General features: G+C 40.0%; 1 protein-coding gene across 1 annotated transcript in view; it reads left to right on the plus strand.

Moving 5' to 3' along the window:
• LOC140479474 (interleukin-11 receptor subunit alpha-like) overlaps positions 1-23,196 on the plus strand; it is an 86,124-nt gene that overhangs the window by 56,094 nt on the left and 6,834 nt on the right. The window contains exons 6-11 of the mRNA XM_072573311.1: positions 11,001-11,167; positions 13,244-13,401; positions 17,630-17,771; positions 19,014-19,124; positions 20,990-21,080; positions 23,020-23,093. Coding sequence (XP_072429412.1) covers positions 11,001-11,167; positions 13,244-13,401; positions 17,630-17,771; positions 19,014-19,124; positions 20,990-21,080; positions 23,020-23,086 — 736 coding nt within the window. The 3' untranslated portion in view covers positions 23,087-23,093. The remainder of the gene's footprint in view (positions 1-11,000; positions 11,168-13,243; positions 13,402-17,629; positions 17,772-19,013; positions 19,125-20,989; positions 21,081-23,019; positions 23,094-23,196) is intronic.

Raw genomic sequence — 23,196 nt, forward strand, 5'->3', positions numbered from 1 at the left:
CTGCATGTATTCAAATGGGTGAGAAAATGATTGCAAATGAAACATAGTTTCAGTTGGCAAACACGTGTTATTTTCATCATGGGATTAGATTAGATTACTTACAGTGTGGAAACAGGCCCTTCAGCCCAACAAGTCCACACCGCCCTGACCTGCACATCTTTGGACTGTGGGAGGAAACCGGAGCACCCGGAGGAAACCCACTCAGACACGGGGAGAATGTGCAAACTCCACACAGTCAATCGCCTGAGGCGGGAATTGAACTCTGGTCTCTAGCGCTGTGAGGCAGCAGTGCTAACCACTGTGCCACCCACGGTGTGGATGTGGATGTGGATGTTGCTGCATGGGTGAGCATTTAATGTTCATCCCTAATTTCCCTTGAGTAGGAGGTGGTGAGTTGCCTACATCCATTTGCTGTAGATTGACTGATAATACTGTTACAGAGGGAGTTCTAGGATTTTGACCCAGAGACAGCCAAGGAACAGCGATATATTTCCAAGTCAGGATGGTGAGTGACCTGGAGGGGAACTTGTAGGTTGTATTTCTGCTACTCTTGTCCTTCAAGATGTAGTGATCATGACTTTGAAGGTATTGTCTAATGAACTTTTGATGAATATCTGCATTACATCTTGTAGATGGTCCACATTGTTGCTGCTGAGTTTTGTCGGTGGAGGGAATTGAAGTTTGTGGATGTGGTGTCAAACTTCTCGTGGTGTTGGCAAGTGGAGAGTGTTCCATCACATGCCTGACTTGTCATGTAGAGGGTGAACAGACTCTAGGAAGTTAGATGAGTTACCCATTGCAGGATCTCTTATCTCTGATCCGCTTTTGTAGATGCGGTAATTAATATGGCCAGCTCATTTTCTGATCATTGGTAATCCCCAGGATGTTAATAGTTTGTAATTAGTGATGGATATTTCCCCTTCAATGATCTAGTGTTTAGCAGACAATCTTTCTGAGGAGCATTCCATGTTTTTGCACCTCAAACTGATTCTATCCATTCAGTGTCTAGCCATTGACAAGTGATGGTCCGGAACGCAGTTTGCAATTGACCCCATCAGCGTTGGCTCTGCCCAGTCACGATGTTGGCCCCTGAATCTCTCTGTATCCTTTTACCTTTCTAACCTGATAGTTCAGCTCCACACTCATGGGGATCCAGTATATTGAACTCTGCCTCAAACTGTCCTCCCTGCCCTGAATCCCAACATTACACCTTAATGATGCCCACCTTTTCTCATCTATGCTTTCCTTATGTAGGCCATGGTGATGGTCACTGACAGTAACACCTTCCTCCCTTCTATGGAGTACCATGCCCTATGATACTGTTCCACAACCCCCACATACCTTGAGTCTTCACCCATCACTTGCTTGTTCCCACCTCTACACTGACCTTCTATGTCCCCCTTGAAACCATCTCAACAATCATTGCATGGACCCACAGGGCTGTATTTGCCCCGGACCTCTGATGTTAATGCAGAGCCCCTAGACATGACTATACAGATCCCTAACTGCTGTGTTTGCAGCTTCCTTACGAACAATGCACAATTCCCCCGAGTTCTTGTGATAGCTCTACAGGACTGACTGACTGACTCCCCACTCCCTGGAGTCCATTGAACATATCTCTAGACAAATAAGATAAAGGTGCAGAATTAAGCCATTTAGCCCATCACGTCAGCTCTACCATGGCAGATATGCTTCTCAAGTCTATTCTCCTGCCCTCTCAACCTTTTGATCCCCTTACTGATCAAGAACCTATCCATATCCTTACTGACAATCTGCTGTGTGCCTATGTAAAACATAGGCATGTAAAACATGTGTATCTTTAACTCTAGCTGATATGTTAACAGGTATGCCATAGGGTCACAAGTAATGTGAGCAGGTAGGTAGGCGTTCTGAGCAAGCACTAAGATGGCAAGCTAGCTGCCCTAAGATACAGCTTGGCTCAAAGGTCCTTGCAGCAACCTTTCACTGCTAGTTGCTGGTTCGGTCCGTGCTTTTGAAACATCTTTCAAGGTGTTGGCAATATTTGTGAAAGAGGGATGTGTGTGGCTGGTGCCCATGCATCATGCTCTGAGATGCTGTTTAGTGCTGCGCAATATGGAGACTCTTTAGAGCCAATCAGGTATCCTTTTTGACTCTTGTGGAGAATTGGCATCTCTCTCATTTAGAGAGATAGGAAATTAAATATTATTGAAGTGAGTTAATAAGGCATTTAACAAGTATTAAATCCCCCTTAGTCACTAACTCACTGCTTAGTGAGAAATTCATCTCAATGCTTGACAGATGTATAAAAGTAGCACCCAGTCGCTTCTGACATCAGACGAAGCCTCACTACACTTGTGCAAATCTGCTACAGTTATCACCATATCCCACATTGTTCAGGCCTCCATCACATTCCCCCAATGCAGTTTATATAAGTGTAATCTTAATGTACTACATTTCCCAACAGTAGCTAACAACCACTGGATTCTATAAAAATATTAAAAGTATTTCCTCAGTCAACTAGGGTAACCTCATCATTCATCCCTGTTGAATGAAGATAGGGTTAGCTTTACTTTTTTCTTCCTCACAATTGGAACCCTAAACATGGTCAAGTGTGCCTAATCTGTTAAAGGTGAATTCTGACTACTTGGGTAAGATATTATAGTGACAGCTTCATAGGTAGTTGCTATGTCAGCAGAAAGGGAGTCACAGAAATATACTGAGTTGAGAAATACTGAGATTTATAAACCTACAAATGAAGAACAGAAAAACACCAGCTCTTCTATCTACTGTATCGATGTATAAATATCTGCAGCCCATCAACAAAATCATCCACCAGCCACGTAATCTCTCTGGATTGGCAAGAGATTATCAATTTAGATAAATTTAGGGAACAAGAACTTGAATAAAATTTTTCACTGACTCCCAAAAGTGATTTTAAAAATGAGTGCTTCTTGCATTCTCCTGGTTCCTGCATTTTTATTTCAGGTCACAAAACATGACCTTCAAAATCCCTTTGTCCTGCAAATTGATTGTTGGCACAGTATCAAATCCTTGATGAACTCTAAATGCATGGTAACTGCAGAAGGAAAAGAGCAATATGAGCAATAATAGCATTAATTACGAATGTGGGAGGACAGAGGTGGAGATGAACAAGATGTTCCTGAAGTATAAGATTAGAACTGCTGAATTTAGCATTTAAAGCTCAAATCATGCAAAGAAATCAGAATTAGAATAGAAATTCTAGTAGGAAAAGTTGAAAGGAATTGTACTGATAACTGGAGAGGTGGTAAGGATTATTTCTCTCAAAAAAAAAGATTATAGGCAGCAAAGAATTGTGAAAGGACAGCAACTGAAAAATAAATTGATTGGGGGAGCGAGGTTGAACTTCTTTGTTTTCATGTAAAAGCTGATGACATCCGGTGGACAACCATTATTGGAAGGGATATGGGGATATGTAAAGGAAAGCAAGGAGATACATTAATTGGCAAAATTGATAGAGGTATCAGAAATTATTAAATAAGATTCAACGAATAGGAGGGAGAAGGCAGTAAAGGCATTGTCTAACATAAGCAAAGCTAAGATGTGCAACATAAAAGGATGATTTAGAGATGTCATTGTTGGACTGGGGTGTACATAGTTAAAAATCTCACAACACCAGGTTATGGTACCAACAGGTTTATTTGGAAGCACTAGCTTTCAGAGCGCTGCTCTTTCTTCACGTGGTTGTGGTGTATAAGATCATAAGACACAGAATTTATAGCAAACGTTTACAATGTGATACAGTTGAAATTATATATTGAAAAAGATCTTGATTTGTTTAAGTCTCTCATCTTTTCGAATGACCATGTTGGTTTCAGTTCATTCCCATAAAGGGAAGAATCTTCTGATCCCTTTCAAAAACAAAAACCTGGATCTCAATCCTGCCTTTGCTGTCAATGTGCCCACTGGTGTGATCTTGTGGGAGGCAGTATCCTAACAGTCCTTCTTTTGTGATTCCCTATCCAATTAAGGATAGCAGATAGGTTCCTAAACTTGCAGAGCCATTCAGACAGATGATCTACTGTCTTGGAAGGGCAGAAGTGGGTGTTGCTCCTCCAGGCTAGAGAAAATTCATAGAAACCAAGAAAATAGAAGCAGCATTCAGCCAGCCATTCGGTCCTTCGAGCCTGCTCTGCCATTCATTATGATTATGGCTGTTGATCCAACTGTACCTGATTTACCTCCTATCCTGTCATCCAACTCCTCGTTGAAATCATAAAATATTTTGGCCTCCCTACCTTTTCTGTAATAGTGAATTCCATTGCCTGTGTGAAGGAATTTCTCCTCCTCTCAGTCATAAATGGTTTACACTGTCTTTAGACTGTGGCACAAGTCTTTTCCCTAAGATGGGGGAGTTCAAAACTAGCAGGTATATTTTAAGATGAGAAGAGAAAGTTTTAAAAAGCACATGAGGGGCAACTTTTTTTTATACAAAGTGATTCATGTGTGGAATGAACTGCAAGAGGAAGTGGTGGTTGCAGGTACAGTTACAACATTTGGGTAAGTACACGAATAGGAAAGCTTTGGAGGGGTATGGGCTAGGAGTAGGCAAATGGGATTACCTTTGTTTAGGAACATGGTCAGCGTAGACAGGTTGGACGTAAGGATCTGTTTCTATGTTATATGACTATTACCCCTGGTTCTGGACTCCATTCATCTAAATTCCAACATGGCAGGCCCAATCTACTTAACCTCTCCTTGTAAGACAGTGCCTCCATACTTTGTACCAGCCTAGTGAACCTTCTCTGGACTATCTCTAATTCCAGTATACCTCCCCTTCAAAAAGGGAGAAAACAGTATTCCAGCTGTGGTCTGACTTGTGCATCCCTGTTTTTATATTTAATTCTCTTTGAGATAAAGGCCAGCATTCCATTTCCCTCCATTGCTATCCTTTGAAATTGGATGCTAACCTTTTGTGATTTATGGATGTGGATTCAGTACCACCCACTGAGCTCTGACCTTTTTATAGCCTTGATTCAAACATGGACAAAAAAACTGAATTCCAGAAGTGGGGTGAGAGTGACAGCTCTTGACATCAAAACTGCATTCAACAAGTGTAGCATCAAGGAGCCTTGGCAAAACTGGAATCAGTAGGCTTCCAGGGGCAAACTCTGGTGGTTCGAGTCATATCTGACATATGGAAAGATGGTTGTAGCTGTTGGAGGTCAGTCATCTCAGCTGCAGGACATCTCTGCAGGAGTTCCTCAGGGTAGTGCCCTAAGCAAGATCATCTTCAGCTGCTTCATCAATGACCTTCCCCCTGTCATAATATCAGAAGTGAGAATGTTTGCCGATGATTGATTGATTGTGCAATGTTCAGCTCCATTCGTGATTCCTTAGATACTGAAGCAGTCCATGTTCAAATGCAACAAGATCTGGACAATACGTGAGGAGCAGGAGAATCGACGTTTTGAGGAAAAGCCCTTCATCAGGAATGAAGCTGTGAGCCTAGGGGGAGGGGGGGGGGGGGGGGTGGGTCTGGGGGGGGTTAGTAGCTGAGAGTGCGAGAGGTAGATGGAGGTGGGAATTATGGTGATAGGTCAGAGAGGAGGTGGAGCAGATAGGTGGGAAGGAAGATGGACAGATATGAGGGCTATGCTGAGTTGGAAGGTTGGAACTGGGATAAAATGGGGGTAGGGGAAATGAAGAAACTGATGAAATCCACATTGATGCCATGGGGTTGGAGGGTCCCGAGGCAGATGATCAGGCGTTCTTCCTCCAGCTGGTTAGGGAGTGGCGATGGAGGAGGCCCAGGACCTGCATGTGCTTGGCAGTGGGAAGGGGAGTTGAAGTGTTTGGCCATGAGGTGATGGGGGTGTCCCACAGATGTTCTCTGAAGTGCTCTACAAGTAGGCATCCTGTCTCCCCAGTGTAGAGCAGACCGCATCAGGAGCAACAAATGTTGTAGGCAAAACTCTGGATGTGGAAGGCTCCTTTGGGGCCTTGGACGGAGGTGAGGGGGCAGGTGTGAGCACACGTTTTGCAATTCCTGCGGTGGCAGGGGAAGGTGCTAGGAGGGGAGGTTGGGTTGGTGGAGGGGGTGCGTCGACCTGACAAGGGAGTCGCAGAGGGAATGGTCTTTACAGAAAGTGGCATCAATGTGGATTTCACCAGTTTTCTCATTTTGCGCCCCCACCCACCCACTGCCCTATCCCAGTTCCTATCTTCCAATTCAGCACTACCCTTATGACCTGTCCATCTTCTTTCCCACCTATCCGCTCCACCCTCCTCTCTGACCTATCACCATTACTCCCACCTCCGTTTAACTATTGCATTCCCGCCCCCCCCAAAACCCCATTTATCGCACCATCCATTTGGCTTACAACCTCATTCCTGATGAAGGGCTTTTGCCTGAAATGTCGATTCTCCTTCCTTGGATGCTGCCTAACCTGCTGTGCTTTTCCAGCACCACTCTCTTGACTTCAATCTCCAGCATCTGCAGTCTTCACTTTCACCTAAGATCTGGACAATGCACAGGTTTGCGCTGACAAGTGGCAAGTAACATTTGTGCCACACCGTGGCAGCTAGGACCATCACCAATAAGAGACAATCTAACCACTGCCCATTGACATTCAATGATTTTTACCATAGCTGAATCATCCACTATCACCATTCTGGGTGTCATCATTGACCAGAAACTCAACTGGACTCACCACATAAACATAGTGGCTACAGAAGCAGGTTAGGGACTAGGAATACTCTGGTGAGTAACACACCCCCTGACTCCACAAAGCCTGTCCACCATCTACAAGTCACAAGTCAGGAGTGTGATGGAATACTCCCCACTTGCCTGGATGAGTGCAACTCTAACTACACTCAAGTTTGACACCATCCAGTACAAAGCAGCCCAGTTGATTGTCACTGTATCCGATCCCTCCATCGACGCTGATTAGCAGCAGTGTATACCATCTACAAGATGCACTGCAAAATTCATGCAAGATCCTCTGACTGCACCTTTTAAATCCTTGAGCACTTCTATTTAGAAGGACAAGGGCAACAGATAAAGGGGAATGGCATCACCTTCAAGCCCACCTCCAAGCCACTCGCCATCCTGACTTGGAAATATATCACCATTCCTTCACTTGCTGGACTCCTGGAATTCCCTCCTAATGGCATTATGGGACAACTCACAGCAGGTGGACTGCAGCATTTCAAGAAGCACCCCACCACCTTCTCAAGGACAACTAGGGATGGGCAATATGTGCTAGCCAGTTAGCAACGCTTGTCAGCGATGCTCACAAATGAATAAATTAAAAAGAAATTCCTTAATCCCTCTGTTTTGTAGCTTTCTGCAGATTTTTTCCATTTTAAATGGTATTTAGCTCCTTTATTCTTTCTACCAAAGTGCATAACCTCACATTTTTCCACAATATATTCCATCTGCTTAGAGTCCTTTTCGGTGTTTTTAGAGGTATTAAGATTTAACCTGAGGTAATGGCTACTTCGTTGGCTTCTTGGACAGTGAGTGAGGGTTGTATCCCATGTTGAATTTAACACCTCGCTAATATTTCTTCTTTGTTCGCATTGGAACTGGGTGCTTTCCTCATAGTCACTGCAGTTTATTTAAGCAATAGTATTTTAATTGTCATAAGGATTATCTTCCAGGATCTAATAATCATAATGAAGTTTAAGAAATTAGTTTATTTCCTCTGTAGTTAATCTGACGACCACTTCAAAGGCATCAGTTTGAATTAAATTTAATGGCTTCTTTTTATATGGAATTTGACTGAAGAAAATACGTTGACGCTTTAATGCCAGACATAAAACTGATATTTTACCTTTTTAGACACTCAGCAGAAAGTGAATGTATAATTTGAAAATCCTGTTGAACTATGTGGCCTAATGTTGACCGTGGCAGCTTAATGCAGAATACTATATAATCATGGTCTGCTGGGAAAGCATGTGGTCAAGAATAAAAAGATAAAGATATAGGGGAGGGAAAAACACTTTCCTCAAGTATATAATGACTTTTCGTCATTTATATAAATGGTTTGGATGTGAGCATAAGAGGTATAAATAGTAAGTTTGCAGATGACACCAAAATTGGAGGTGTAGTGGTCAGCGAAGAAGGTTACCTCAGATTCCAACAGGATCTTGATCAGATGAGCCAATGGGCTGAGAATTGGCAGATGGAGTTTAATTCAGATAAATGTGAGTTGCTGCATTTTGGGAAAGTAAATCTTAGCAGGACTTATACACTTAATGGTAAGGTTCTAGGGAGTCTTGCTGAACAAAGAGACCTTGGAGTGCAGGTTCACAGCTCCTTGAAAGCGGAGTCGCAGGTAGATACGATAGTGAAGAAGGCATTTTGTATGCTTTCCTTTATTTGTCAGAGTATTGAGTACAGGAGTTGGGAGGTCATGTTGCGGCTGTACAGGACATTGGTTAGAATTGCATGCAATTCTGGTCTCCTTTCTATCGGAAAGGTGTTGTGAAACTTGAAAGGGTTCAGAAAAGATATACAAGGATGTTGCCAGCGTTGGAGGATTTGAGCTATAAGGAGAGGCTGAACAGGCTGGGGCTGTTTTCCCTGGAGTGTTGGGGTGACCTTATAGAGATTTACAAAATTATGAGGAGCATGGATAGGATAAATAAAGTCTCTTCCTTGGGGTGGGGGAGTCCAGAACTAGAGGGCATAGATTTAGGGTGAGAGGGGAAAGATATAAAAGGGGAAACTTTTTCATGCAGAGGCTGGTATGTGTTTGGAATGAGCTCCCAGAGGAAGTGGTGGAGGCTAGTACAATTGCAACATTTAAGAGGCATTTGGATGGGTATATGAATAGGAAGGGTTTGGAGGGATATGGGCCGGGTGCTGGTTAGTGGGACTAGACTGGGTTGGGGTATCTGGTCGGCAAGGACAGGTTGGAAAGGTCTGTTTCTGTGCTGTACATCTATGACTCTAAGTAAATTAATAAACAGGTCATAGAACAGAGTGAATATAAGAAAGTGAATGTACTGATTTACTAAAATGAGATAATTTGAATGGTTCTAGAGATTAGGGATTATAGTTTCATGGATATACTGAAGATTTTTTTTTCTTTCCTTTGGTGCTTTATGATTTTACTATTGGGAATGCTAAACTACGAACCCAGATTTAAACTGTAGAGAACACGCCACACTATCTGAGAGATTAGACACTGTGCAAGCAGATGGCATGGAAAAGAGATATCAAAAATAAGAATACCACTATCATTTCATTGAGGAAACAACAGGAAACTTTGCCAGTAAAAGTGTGAAGTCTTCAGAAAAGCATGTGCCAATATTGAAGATGTTTGAATCTTTCATGGAAAGAGCAAGCAAAAGAAATTCCATAATCGTAGTGAGGTCAGTTGGACCATTTATACTTAAACTAGCTCTCTGAAAGACCTACTAAGTTAATCTTATTCACCCAGTCTTTAGCTAAGGCCCTTGACTATTGTAAATCGCAACGTATAACAACACTCCAATTTTCCAGCACCCACCAAAATGTTTTCACATTCCCAGCATATATTCCCATTAGTAGTCAGCTTCAGTGTTCACCCACAAATGCATGTTTTACATCCTAGTAATCACAACTCGGTACAAGTGATCAAGCAGCTAACACAGAATGTGCTGTGAAAATTGATCAGGTTTGAGACCTGCCATTCTTTGCATGGATGTTGATGACATCTCAAAATAGCAACTACCCACGCCTAAGTTTCGCTTTTACATTTGGTTTACAAGTCATTTCCTTATTTTTCAAACCTTCAAATGTCAACTTACGCACCTACGTCTATTGTGCATAATTCAGTTCCTTTTTGAAAATTAGTATTGACTATGCATATTCAGGCATGCATGTCAGATATTAATGATTCAATGCATTAGAAAGTTTCCCTCTTTCCCACACATCATCTTTCTCCCTGCTCCCCCCAACTCCCCAATATCTTTTCTTTTGCAAACTAGTTTAAATCTGCAATCCCTGGTTACTTTTCCACTCTAAGAACAACAATTCCAACTTCTAAAATCACTCCACATAACTGAAACTCCTCTATCCTTGCCTCTATTCCTATATTTCAGCATGGGTATTTTTAAACATTCATGAGGCCAGTAAAATATACCACATCTTGGTATTTATTTTGGGAATTCACTGGAAATGGGAAGAGCAATTGTGAAGGGCAGTCATTGCAACAGTTTGTTTTGACAAGGTACCATTGTTAATCTTCAGAACTATGGGTCAGCAAATGTGAAAAAAACACATCCTGGAGGAAACTATGAAACAGCTAGAGCAAGACAGACAAGTATTGTTGTCCGTTGAGAGATGGATTCTGTGTCAGATTTGTTCAACTTTGGTAAGGTAACAGGCTTGGTGAAATCAAGAGCTTAGTGAATGTTGTGGCCTGAACACTTGTCTATGTGGCACCTATTTTTCAGATGCTAAATGCCCTCAAGCTTCCAATATGGCTGGCAGGCGGGAAGCATTCACACATTGACCGAGAGAAGTGCACTGCTCACCGGTTAATAAAAAAATTGGTAGGGTTTGAACACCAACTAGTTAAAAACGTAGAGCTGTAAATGAGTTGATTCTTGATGATATTGTAGTTCTAGATCTTAATAAAAGCAGAGAAGCATAGAAATTGGGGCAGGAGTATACCATTTGGTCCTTCCATCATTTAGTGTAATCAGAGTTGATCATTCCACAAAGTACCCTGTTCCCACTTCTTCACCATTTCCTTTGACCTCTTTACCCAAAGAATTATAATCTAACTTCTTCTCAAACATTCAGTGTTATGGCTTCAATTGCTTGCTAACATTGGCTTTCAGTCTTAGGAGCCCAATTTTGAAGTTGATTCAAATATTGCTTATTGTTTTGTTATCATTTAATTACAAGTGACCTTGTATGAATTTTGTACAGCCAAATTGTAAATGTCGAGCATTATTTACTATCCTCCTGAGATGCATATGTTATAGATTTTAATCCTGAAGCTGCCACTAAAAGATATAAATAATTTTTTTTGTTTCAGGACTCCAAGCAGCAACATTTTTAACTGTCCTAGAGATTCTCTTAACAATATTTGCCAAATAGATAATCCTCAAATGTTTGCATCCTTGCCATATGTTATAAATATAACTGCAGTCAACCCTATTGGCCACAGGACAACATTGTTGGATGTTATGCTATTTGATATTGGTAAGCATCACTCTTTATTTTGTGATCTGTTTGAATGAAACGTAAAATGGTTATGGAAATCTTTTTGGGAAAAAAAAGTATTATCCAAACATTTACTAAATGAACTTGATTGTAACACCATGTCATTATTATAAAACGGGAGCTTTGCTTTTATTTCAGTAGCTTGGTTAAGCCAAAAATAATGATACAGCTTTAAATAAAATTATTGCAACAAAATTTGGTACTTTTGGAACATTTGTAGTTTGAAGCACAATCAACCTGTAATAAGACAAATCCACTGGGTGAGATTTTCAATAGCTCAACTGGGCAGACATAGGACTATAATGGTCGCTGGAAACTGCAGGTTAAAGACCAGAAGACTTGGAGCTTAAGGAAGCCATTCAACCCATTGAGTCTGCTCCGACACCCAGTAAGGTCTGATCTGATCTGACCAACCTCAGCACCATTTTCCTACCTTCTCCCCTTACTCCTTACTTCCTTTACTGATCAAAAATCTGCCTTTTGCAGCTTTGTATATTCTTTAGCAATCCAGTCTTAACTGCTGTCAACAGTAAAGATTTGCTATTCCCTAAAAGAAATTCCAGCCAGTCTGAATTAAATGCGTCATTCTTATCCTGAGAATTTCCTTCTGGTCCTAGATTCTTCCACAAAGAGAAACAACTTCTCCATATCTACCCTGTCGAGTCTCTTAAGAATCTTGTGTTTCAATAATGTCTCCTCTAATTCTCCTAAATTCCAATGAGTATAGGCCCTAACCATTAAACCTCTCTTCGTAAGAAAATCCCCAGACCTTGCTTGTGTAATTACCAAAGGAGTATGCTATTTGATTCAATCTACTGATCTCTGGGATAAATGTTCTACCTACCAGAGTTTGAGGAGTGGCATGGTGGCTCAGTGGTTAGCTCTGCTGCCTCACAGCCCCAGGGACCAAGGTTCAATTCCATCCTTGGGTGATTGTCTGTATGGAGTTTACACATTCTCCTTGTTCTGCGTCAATTTCCTCTGGGTGCTGTGGTATCCTCCCACAGTCCAAAGACTTTAGGTGGACTGGCTATGCCAAATTGCCAATGATGTGCAGGTTAGGTGGATTAGCCATGGGAAATGGAATTGCAGGGATCGGGTAGAGGGGTTGGGTCTGGCTGAGATACTCTTCAAAGGGTTGGTATGGACTCGATAGGCTGAATGGCATGCTTCCACACTGTTAAGTGTACCATTCTTCTATGAAGAATTACTCTTTGCAGACAGAAAGAAAATGTTCTGAACAAAATAGGTGATGCTATTTGTTGGTTTTCTCAGGGCAATGCCCGAATCCATCAGAATCAATTGTCTGTTTATTTTAAAATTTAACTAAAGCTTGGCCAATAACAGTCTGTCATCATTAGCTATGCATTCCCTCTGGCAATGCCTCTATCAGAGTCCACTTACCAAAAACCAGCATGTTCCTCTCGTATGCTATAATGGTGTTTTTTCCCTTTATTGGTATTCTTCTGAACTATTCTGATGAGCACAAGATGAAAACCCTCAACAAAATGTTTTTTAATTTCTGATTTATCAGACAGAGATTTACCAGGATGTTGCCTGCTCTGGAGATTTTAATAATGAAGAGAGACTACCAGACTAGGGTTGTTTTCCTTGGAGCAGAGGAGGTTGAGATGGGGGGGTGGGGGTACATGATGGAAAAGTAGAGTATTAAAGGGGCATAGACAGGGTACAGAGAAACAAGCATCTCCTTTTAGTGGGGGGGGGGATTGGATTGAAAATAAGGGACAGGAGATTTAGAGGAAATGTGAGGGGGAAACAAACATTTTGACCTGGAGAGTGGTGTCAATCTGGAACTCACTGCCTATAAGGATGATAGAGGCAGGAACCCTCCTAACATTTAAGTATTTAGGTGTACACTTGTGAATGCCAAGGCATTTGAGGCCATGGGTCAAGTGATGGAAATGGGATTAGAATGGGGAGGGATTATTTTTGACTGCTGCAGACCCAATGGGTCAAAAAGCCCTCTTCTGTGCTGTAAACCTCTATAACTCTACGACGCTAAACACATTCTTTTCTACTTATTTTTCTTTTTAGTTCAGCCGGATCCACCTGTAAATATAACAGCTGAACCTGTTTTTGGATCTCCTAGAAGAATCAGAGTGCAGTGGGATTATCCACTATCATGGGGATCACAATTCAAATTAAAATTTGTTTTGGAATACAAACTCCAGAAATATAACTTCTGGTCAAGGGTGAGTTCACCAGTGGTTTGAGGTTACTTCTTGTGGGTTGTGTTGGCTTGCCTGGTGCTGCATTTGGAGATCTGTTGATTAGTTTTCTTGCTACTGCAGTATTTCTTGTGTGTTTACTTTAAAGAACAGCCTTTATGCTGGTATAAGCTCTGCCATTGTGCTCTTGGCATGGGTACAGTAGATATTACTGTAATCCAGTTTACTGTAGAAGATATCTGAATTTTAGAACAAAACTTTATTGAAGCAACATGCAAGACTGCCTGTTCTTAATGTCTGTGTTGGTCGAAAAATTGCAAAGTACACCTGTTGTTGACACCTACTCTTAATTTCTGTTGATCCTACATGTTTTTAATCTTCTGCCAATATCACTTTTTTAAGGTCTGTTGTAATTAGAGTAGAAAGACATTCTTGGTTTTATTTATGTAACTTTTTATTGCTAATTTAAGATTTGAAAGATTGTTAATATTCCAATTCATTTTGTACTATGCGAAAACAACTGTTGCAAACAAGGTCACTGGTATTATTTTTGTCTACTTTGTGTTCAATCCAGAAAGAGGGAAGACATAAATTCTGAGGAAATTAGATTCACTAACTGATTCATGAAGTTTTTTTTAGCTATTTTCCCTGGTGATGGGGAAACTGACAATTTTATTGGAAGTGTAGATTCTGTTGTAAATAAACTAGGTTTGTTCCTAATGAACATAAGAAATAGAAGTCGAAGTACACCATAAGACCCTCTTAAGCTTGCACTATCATTCATTATGATTGTGGCTGATCTTCAATTCAACTCCATTTTCCTGTTCCCCAAATATTAGTCTATCACCGCCATGAATATATTCAATAATGAAGCATCCACGACTCTCTCTCTAAGGTACAGAATGCTTCTCGTCCAAAATGATAAAACACTGATCTTGAGATTGTATCCCTTTGTTCTAGACCTACGAGCCAGGTAAACTCCTATCTTTTAGGTAGTCTCTGCAGATCAAGGATGAATTTGCTTCCATTCTGGTTCAGTGTTTTCTGAGATAGCTGATCTGTGACCCTGCCACTTGTAGACAATTAGTGCTTTGAAAAGTCAGCCATGTATTCTCTCTCCAACACCTCGACTTTGCCTTGGCTAGAATGAGCTTTGGATCTTATGGTCAGTCACACGTTTGGGATTGTGACTCAACAACAGTAAAGGAACGTCAATATACTTCCAAGACAGGGATGTGAGTGGCTTAGAGGGGAAACTGCAGGTGGTGTTTCCATATATCTACTGCGCTCCTCCTTCCAATAGTGGTGGAGGGATTGGATACTTGTGGACTTTACGCTGGGAAGACGGCGGGGAGGAGTACATTGCTATATGTTGCGTCAAGCTTCTTGACTGTTGTTGGAGCAGCACTCAGGCAGGCAAAAGAGGACCACCGCCTCCTAATAAAGTGCATTCTTCCTTAATTTTAAAACTAAGAAAAGTATTTCAGGTCTAGTTTCACCAAAGCCTTGTACATTTGTTCCTCAACTATTTTTATAACTAAACAGCTTTTCCAGTCCATTCCAGCTACCTATGTCCTACTCCTTTGTAATTGCCTTTATTTAATCTTGATACAGTTGTTTCTAATCCAAATTCCTCCTCAAATAGAATCTTAAATTATACCATTATTAAACAGTTTTCACTATTTCTTAGTTAATAATATTATGTCAGATCAACTAACATCACCGAATTCAAAATAGCCTGATCCATGGTTGGATCCACAACATAATGCACTTTGAATATGTCACAAATGCACTGTATAAGATCAACTTCATGGCTTCCTTGGCCAATCTGACTATCTCATCTACATGAAGCTTAAAGTCACCCATGATTAATGTACGTCTTTGTTTAGGCCTCATGATCCCCTGATTTTGTTGCGCTGTCTCACCACATAGCTATTGTCGGAGGGCCTCTATAGACTACTCCTACCATGCCTTTTTTATTTCTTGCCTCCACCCACTTGGATTCTACATCTCCCAATCCAAGATTATTTTCTTGCTGTCATAGGGAATCCATCCAACAATGTTTCAAAAAATTGTATACCCTGAATATTTAGTTCCCTGCTACCATCTTGTAACTATGTCCCCATAATGGCTACAAGATCTTACCTATTAACCTGTATTTGTGCCACTAATTAATTTGCTTTGTTCTGAATACTACACACCTTCAGTAAAAAGCTATTAAGTTTGCCTTGTTACAACTTTACCGATCCTATTTAGTTGTTTTTCTATGCTTGCACACAGTCTTTATTGCTGCGTGTCTGATTTACTGTTTTTCTTGAGCCATATGAATGGGAATATCCACGAAGACATAAAGAAACTGGCTACAAAGTTTATGTCTCAATTAGTATCACTAAGGTACATTATCTGCATAATTACCTAAATACTGTTCATGGACTTTTCCATTCCAAGTCACTGCAGCAATTAAACTTCACAAATACTTCGCTAGTTATGAAATGCTTGATTACCTGAGGCAATGTTATATTTAAGTTATAAATCTTTGCACAAAAGCAAAATATGCATGCTGCCTGACTTGCAGCATTTCCAGCATCTTCTATCTGTATGTCTTTTTGAATAGAGTCTTTCTTGAGACATATGGGTCACTGGCAAGGCCAGCATTTGTCAGTTCTGAATTGCCCATGAATTGAATGGCTCGGTCAGCCATTTCAGAAAGCAATTCAGAGTTATATGCAATGTAATAGGTTTGGAATCATGTAGGCCTGACTAAGGAAGGATATTAGTGAAATGATGGGCTTTTATGAATAATTAATAGTTTCCATACAAGCTTTGAAGTTCAGACTTATTAACTGAATCCAAATCAAATAGTAGGTGGCACAGTGGTTAGCACTGCTGCCTCACAGCGCCAGAGACCCAGGTTCAGTTCCCGCCTCAGGTGACTGACTGTGTGGAGTTTGCACATTCTCCCCGTGTCTGCGTGGGTTTCCTCCGGGTGCTCCAGTTTCCTCCCACAGTCCAAAGATGTGCGGGTCAGGTGAATTGGCCATGCTAAATTGCCCGTAGTGTTAGGTGAAGGGGTAAATGTAGGGATATGGGTGGGTTGCGCTTTGGCGGGGCGGTGTGGACTTGTTGGGCCGAAGGGCCTGTTTCCACACTAAGTAATCTAATCTAATCACCATAGTGGGACTGAGGCTATATCTTCAGAGCTTTAGCCCGGGCCTCTGGATTACTAGTTCAGTGACACGTCCAACATATCTCTAATGTCCTTCTCAGGTGATGTCAGCAAATTTGCGATATAGACGAGGATAGGAGAGTTGGCTTCAAGCACCACCTGCTCTAGAGATGTGTAATAACATCTGTGTAATGGTTGATTAGAAAATGACTGCTGACAAGGGACTTGATAAGCACATTAAGTGATGACACGATTGTCTGCTGAATGGTTTTCTTCTGGAAAGCTCCTTTGCAGTAATTTAATCATAAAACAATTACAGTAAAGGAAGAAACCATTCAGCCTGTCAAATTCAGGCCAGCTCTCAACAACAAATAGTTTCCGTTCAAAAGCTTACTCAATTTCCTCTTTAAAGCCAGGATTGAATCTGTCTCTGCCACTTAGTGCATCCCAGATCCTGACTGTGGGATTTGTAAAAATTCTTTCACATGTTGTCTTTGGTTGCTTTTTAAATCACTGTCTTCTGGCCTCTTACCAAAAATATATCGTTTCATCTTCACTCTCGAGAAGGTATCTTGCCATTGGTCCAATCCCACACCTACAATGCAACTTCTGCCACTTTTAAAAATTCATTTGTGGGATATGGATGTCTCTGACTGGCCAACATTTATTGCCCATACCCAGTTGCCTTGGGTGACAAGCTGCCATCTTTAACTGTTGCTGTCCATTTGCTATGGGTTGACCCATTATATCACTGGGGAGGGAATTCCAGGATTTTAACCCAGCAACAGTAAAAGATCAACAATATGTATCCAAGTCAGAGCTTGCTGCATTTGTGATTGTACTGAGAAATCTATGCAAATTGCCAAAACAAAATGTGCAGTGGTGATGATTTGTGAAAGGGAGTAATGTAGTCTTTAATTTTATACTTTAAGAATACTGACCTCCCTTTCAAAATATCACATTTACCTGAAAAGAGCACTGATGTTAGAATGTTGCTGAGACTACTGAAAATAATCACTGATGATAGTGATGATCTTATCATTTGGAATCCTTCTTTGATTTTTACTTCCCCTTTTTTTTCCCCAGTTGGATACTAAAATGACAACAGAAATCATCACTGATGCCATTGCTGCTCAACTGTATGCGATTCGTGTCAAAACAAAAGATTTTTTTGACAATGGTAAATGGAGCAATTGGAGTTCGGAAGTATTTGTCACTCCATGGAGGGGTAAGCATAACTGATGCAGAGCTACAAAAAGATTTGAGCTGTTTGTTCAGTTGAACCTGTTTCATTTACAATCTGGGTGAAATACACATGTTCTGTTGCTATGTAAATGTACATTTGTTTGAGAATCGCAACATATCTTGGCAATGGCTGAGAGATGTGTGAAGACGAAGGGTTTGAAATACGTTGCTGTGAAAGTGGCATTGAAAGGTAGTTACACATACCAGTAAGTCCTTCCTAAATGATGCTCCTGTCAAACACAAGAATCTAATGTTATTTATCAATTTTTGTGCAATGCAAATATTTTCTGAAAGCCTATTTCAAAAGAAAATCAGCCAATTTACAAATAACAAGATGTAATGTTTTTTTTGTTCATGAGACTTGTTTGAGTGTCACTGGCTGAGCCATTCTTTCTTGCCTATCCTTATTGCCTTGAAGATGGTAGTCAACTGGCCTTTTAAACCACTGTGTATCCATTTGATATAAATGGTTGCATTGCTGTTCAGGAAAGTCTCTAGCAACCCTGAAGAAATTGGATTAGTTCTAAGTCAGAATGGTGAATGACTTAGAGGGGAACTTGGAGGTGGTGGTTTTCTGCTACCATCTATCAGCTAGCATTATTCTTCCAGATGGAAGTGGTCGTGGGTTTGGATATTGGAAATTCTGTGTACATTTGAACCAGATGCTTTGTCAGTTGAGAGGAGAGCAAATGGAAGTAGAATTCATTTTACTCTTTTCAGCCCATTTGCTTGACCTTCAGTTGAACAATAGTCTTTAATATGGCAATCTTATAAATAAAAAGGAAGGTGATTTTTTTTTTAAAATGGTAAATAATGCCAAACGACTAGTTGAGTGGTTGAGGAGTACATAGCAGACTTACCAGTAAATTTCAGTCCTTTAATTGCAATCAGATTGTGTAACATGAAATGTCAATTAATTACAGTATATACCATTACAAAGCTGTTTTGCTTTTACTGTCCAGCTATGCACACTGCTAATTCATATTGTAGACTATTCATTTGAACACTTGCAGCTAATTTAACTTCTGGCAACGTGTTTGGATAGAATTAACTTAATGTTGCTGTAGTAATGTTGAGGTCACTTTCTTTCCAAGCTAAAATTGTATGTAATGCAAAGTTTCTGTGTAAGCCTCTTTTTATGCAAGTCTGTGGAGTGTAAAACATTCTTGTGTGATTTGTTTTGACTTTGGAAATACTTTAATAAATCAATATTTATGTATTCCAGAAACCACTACAGAAAGTATCCAATCTACAGTCACCACACAGATGATGGACTTTGTACAAACTCTCAGTCAATCAACAACACCTACCCTCTCTCCAAATGTAATCCCTTCAAGTAAGATGATCTGATGTAACTTTTGGTACTATGTCAAGGATTTAGTGTTTAAGGCCAAATGCCATCAGGAAGGCAGGTCCAACTCTGAACGGACTATGCCCATAAAGTAAATTAGGAAAAGGAAACTGGCATCAACTTTATTTATATTATTAAGCCTGTATAAACACTGCACCATTGAGTCCTTTTTTAAATGTGTGTGTATGTGTGTACAGATACATGTGCACATTCTATTCACATGAGAGCTGTCTGTATTGATACAAGATTTTTTCTGGAAAACCCATCGTAAATGTTAAATCAAATAATGGAGAAGTTTATTTCACTGAATACTGGAATACTAACATTTTTGATTGATAAACTATTGTTTTCTGGATGTAGGTTTGCTCTCTGAGCTGGAAGGTTCGTTTTCAGACATTTCGTCACCATACTAGGTAACTTCTTCAGTGAGCCTCCGAATGAAGCACTGGTGCTGTAGCCCACTTTCTATTTTTATGTTAGTGTTTCTTTGGGTTGGTGCTGTCATTTCCAGTGGTGACGTCATTTCTTGTTCTTTTTCTCAATCACCACAGGAGATGACATCACCAACCCAAGGAAAGCCAAACATATAAATAGAAAGTGGGCTACACCACCAGTGCTTCATCTGGAGGCTCACTGAAGATGTTAGCTAGTATGATGATGAAACGTCTGAAAATGAATATTCCAGTTCAGCGAGCAAACCTACATCCAAAACCTCAACCTGAGCTACAAATCTTCTCAAAACTCACTATTGTTTTCTATTTCTAATGAAGTATATGAACACCAGGTTATGTGGACAATATACTTTATTTCCAAAAGACTTTTTAATTTTGGCATGAAGTTGTATTTTAAAGCAGCTCAAACACTGTTTTAAAAGATGTTTCATAGCTTTTTTTTTTACAAAATCATTGATCGAACAAAAATTGAGAGCAAGCCAAATGAGGCAGTATTGGAGGGGTGACTTACCATTTGACCAAAGGGCTGTTTTTTAAAAAAAGAGAATTTTAAAAAAGCAAGAATGTTTTTTAATTGAACTCATTAGTTCCTTTGTTTCTTGGATATTGTAGGTGGAATTCATCACCTGCTTCACAATAAGGCTTTTGGTGAAGGGGCATATAATCAGGTGGGAGGGTAAGAGTGGAAAGCCACTGCCTCTCTCTTTTCTTCCAATTAAGTCTGGTAGGATGTGGTTAGAACATTCATGGAGAATTAGATAGTGCCTGATGATTATTTCATTTTAAAACTGAATATGAGAATTGTTTCAGGGATGAGGGACTTCAGAGAAGGGTGTTTGTCTAATTTAGAGAGAACATTGAAAAGATATTTGATGTAAAAGGATGGTGAAGGGAGTAGATGGAGTAATGCTGTTCCCATTGGTGAAAAGGAACAATAAAAAAGCTTATGACACCATCCAAGAGAAAGCAGCCTGCTTGATTTGCGCATCCACTACCAAAAATTTTAGTAGCACCAGTGTGTACTGTCTACAAGCTGCACTGCAGAAATTCAAAGATTAGACAGCACCTTCCAAATCCATGACTACTTCCTATTGCGGAGCCAAGGGGAAAGGCAGGAGACTGGCACCAGCTGTGTAGATCTGGTAGTAAGGCAGCACAGACTTCACAGACAAATGATCTCCTGTGTTGTAACCATTTTTAAAAATGATTCTATAAATTCCCCCTCAATAAATGAAAGTAAAATTATTTTATAAACAATAGAGAATGAGGTCCACTTTCTAAAAAAAAATGAAACTAATGCCAATAATGAAATTTTAAAGTTTGAGACTTATTTTAGGCAATGTTATCCATATGGTCCCATATTTATAATCTAATTTACTTCCATTACTTTGACCACAGGTTCTGATGTACTTGATAGAAATATTGTCATACTGATCTCAATCGCCACTTCAATTGGCATCTGCATCGCAGCCACTACATTTGTGTTATGGTAATAAAACAGTATTTGTATTTTTTTGATCTCCTACTCTTGTGAATTTTACTTCTAAATGAAGCTGATGTTATTACTGGGAAAATTAGATTGAAGACTGAAATTTGACTTTTTTATTTAACAAGGTGGTCTTTCATTAAACATGTGTTTAATATGCTTTCCTTTATTGTTCAGAGCATTGAGTATAAGAGTTGGGAGGTCATATTGTGGCTGTACAGGACATTGGTTCAGCCACTTTAGGAATATTGTGTGCAATTCTGGTCTCCCTCCTATAGGAAGGATGGAGTTAATCTTGAAAAGGTTCATAAAAGATTTAAGGATGTTTGCAGGGTTGGAGGGTTTGCGCCACAGGGTGATGTTGAATAGGTTGGGGCTTTTTCCCTAGAGCAGAGGAGCCTGCGGGGTGACCTTAGAGAAGTTTATAAAATCATGAGGGCATGGATAGGGTAAATAGAGAAGGTATTTTCCCTGGGGTGGGGGAGTGCAGAACTGGATGGCATAGATTTAGGGTTAGAGGGGAAAAATGTAGAAGATTCCTAAAGGGCAACTTTTTCACACAGAGAATGGTGCGTGTAAGGAATGAGCTGCCAGAGGAAGTGGAGGAGGCTGGTACAATTACAACATTACCACCAGTGTGGATGAGTATATGAACAAGAAGGTTTAGAAGAATATGGGCCAAGTGTTGGCAAATGGGACTAGATTTATTTAGGGTATCTGGTAAGCATGGATGAGTTGAACTGAAGGGACTGTTTTTGTGCTGTACATCTGACTCTATGCTTTGCTTAGGTCTGGTTTTAACAATGAAGTGGAAATTTATGCAAAAGCAGATAGAATCAATCAAGCTGCTTATATGTGACACAATTTGAATGGTTTTGAAAGATACAATAATCCCATCTATCCCAGATCATCACTTTACAGTATTTCAACACGAGAAAGATTTTGTTTTCAATCACATCTGGAGGTTTAACTTTATTTTTATTTCAATACCTGATCTCTTATGAGTTTGGTAGTCTCTTTCTTCATTAGTCACACAAATGGGCTTAACCTTTTTCAACTTCAAGTAACCCATTCATTGTTCTAACTAAACAATTCTAGTCTGGAAGTTTCAAATTAAAATCCTTCAATTAAGATAATAGATTTATCTTTTCTGAATTCTCTCAAAGAGAAGCTGTTCCATATACCTACCTTATGCTGTTGTGGTTGATAGCACCTTTAGGAATGACCAGGAGACGCAGAGAATTCCTCAAGATGATAAGCCTTTATTTGCAACCAAAAGTTGTGGCCATCAGAGAAGTCAACTCCAAAAACATGCGAACAGCAAAAATACTAATGTTTATGTTGTTCTAAAAGCCACGCCCTATCATTAGCATAACCAATTGCACTAAACCTAAATTATATCCCCCTAACCAATCAGACTCTGCCACAACTGTCTTCCGGACTGCTGCAGACCATCACGTTTTGCCATGATCATCTATCTTCACCTTTTGTCACCTAACAGGCCGCAGTCACGCAAGGCTGATTGGAGCATGCGACCCAGACCTTGCACTTGTGCAACATCCCAATATGTATTACTTAGTTATATAATCATATTTACCATACTACCAGGATTTCTTTGAACTAACTAACAGGTTTTCTAAGGAATGTACCTCAATGTTTAATTCCATCTGCCTATAAAACTCTTCCAATGCAAACAAATCCAGTTCTCATATTGGGTTTACCTATGATGCTAGCTATAACTTGACAGTAATGAGTAGGGCATTCAGTCAATCTACTTTTGGTTTTAGTTGTGTGCCAAGGTTCTTGATTAAATTTCCATTGTGAGGTAAAATAAATCTTAAATGTGCTGGCTCATTAATCAGTTTAACTAGTTGTCCATATATGAACCAAATGCTAATGAAACTACTGATAAGATATTCTTCCATTTGTATTTTCCTCTCAGGATCAGAAGTCGACGACAAGAATCAGATAAGAATGACATTCTGACCAAGAAGGCACTAACCCTTTGATAATGTGGTATGTATCTATTTGGGACAACTCAACTCTTTACCTTTATGCAATCTTCACTTTTATAAAACCGGAGATTTGTAAATGAGGCATTTAAATTAACAATTTAAAA

This window comes from Chiloscyllium punctatum, chromosome 1, assembly GCF_047496795.1.
Source record: "Chiloscyllium punctatum isolate Juve2018m chromosome 1, sChiPun1.3, whole genome shotgun sequence".
In the NCBI taxonomy this organism is placed as follows: Eukaryota; Metazoa; Chordata; class Chondrichthyes; order Orectolobiformes; family Hemiscylliidae; genus Chiloscyllium; species Chiloscyllium punctatum.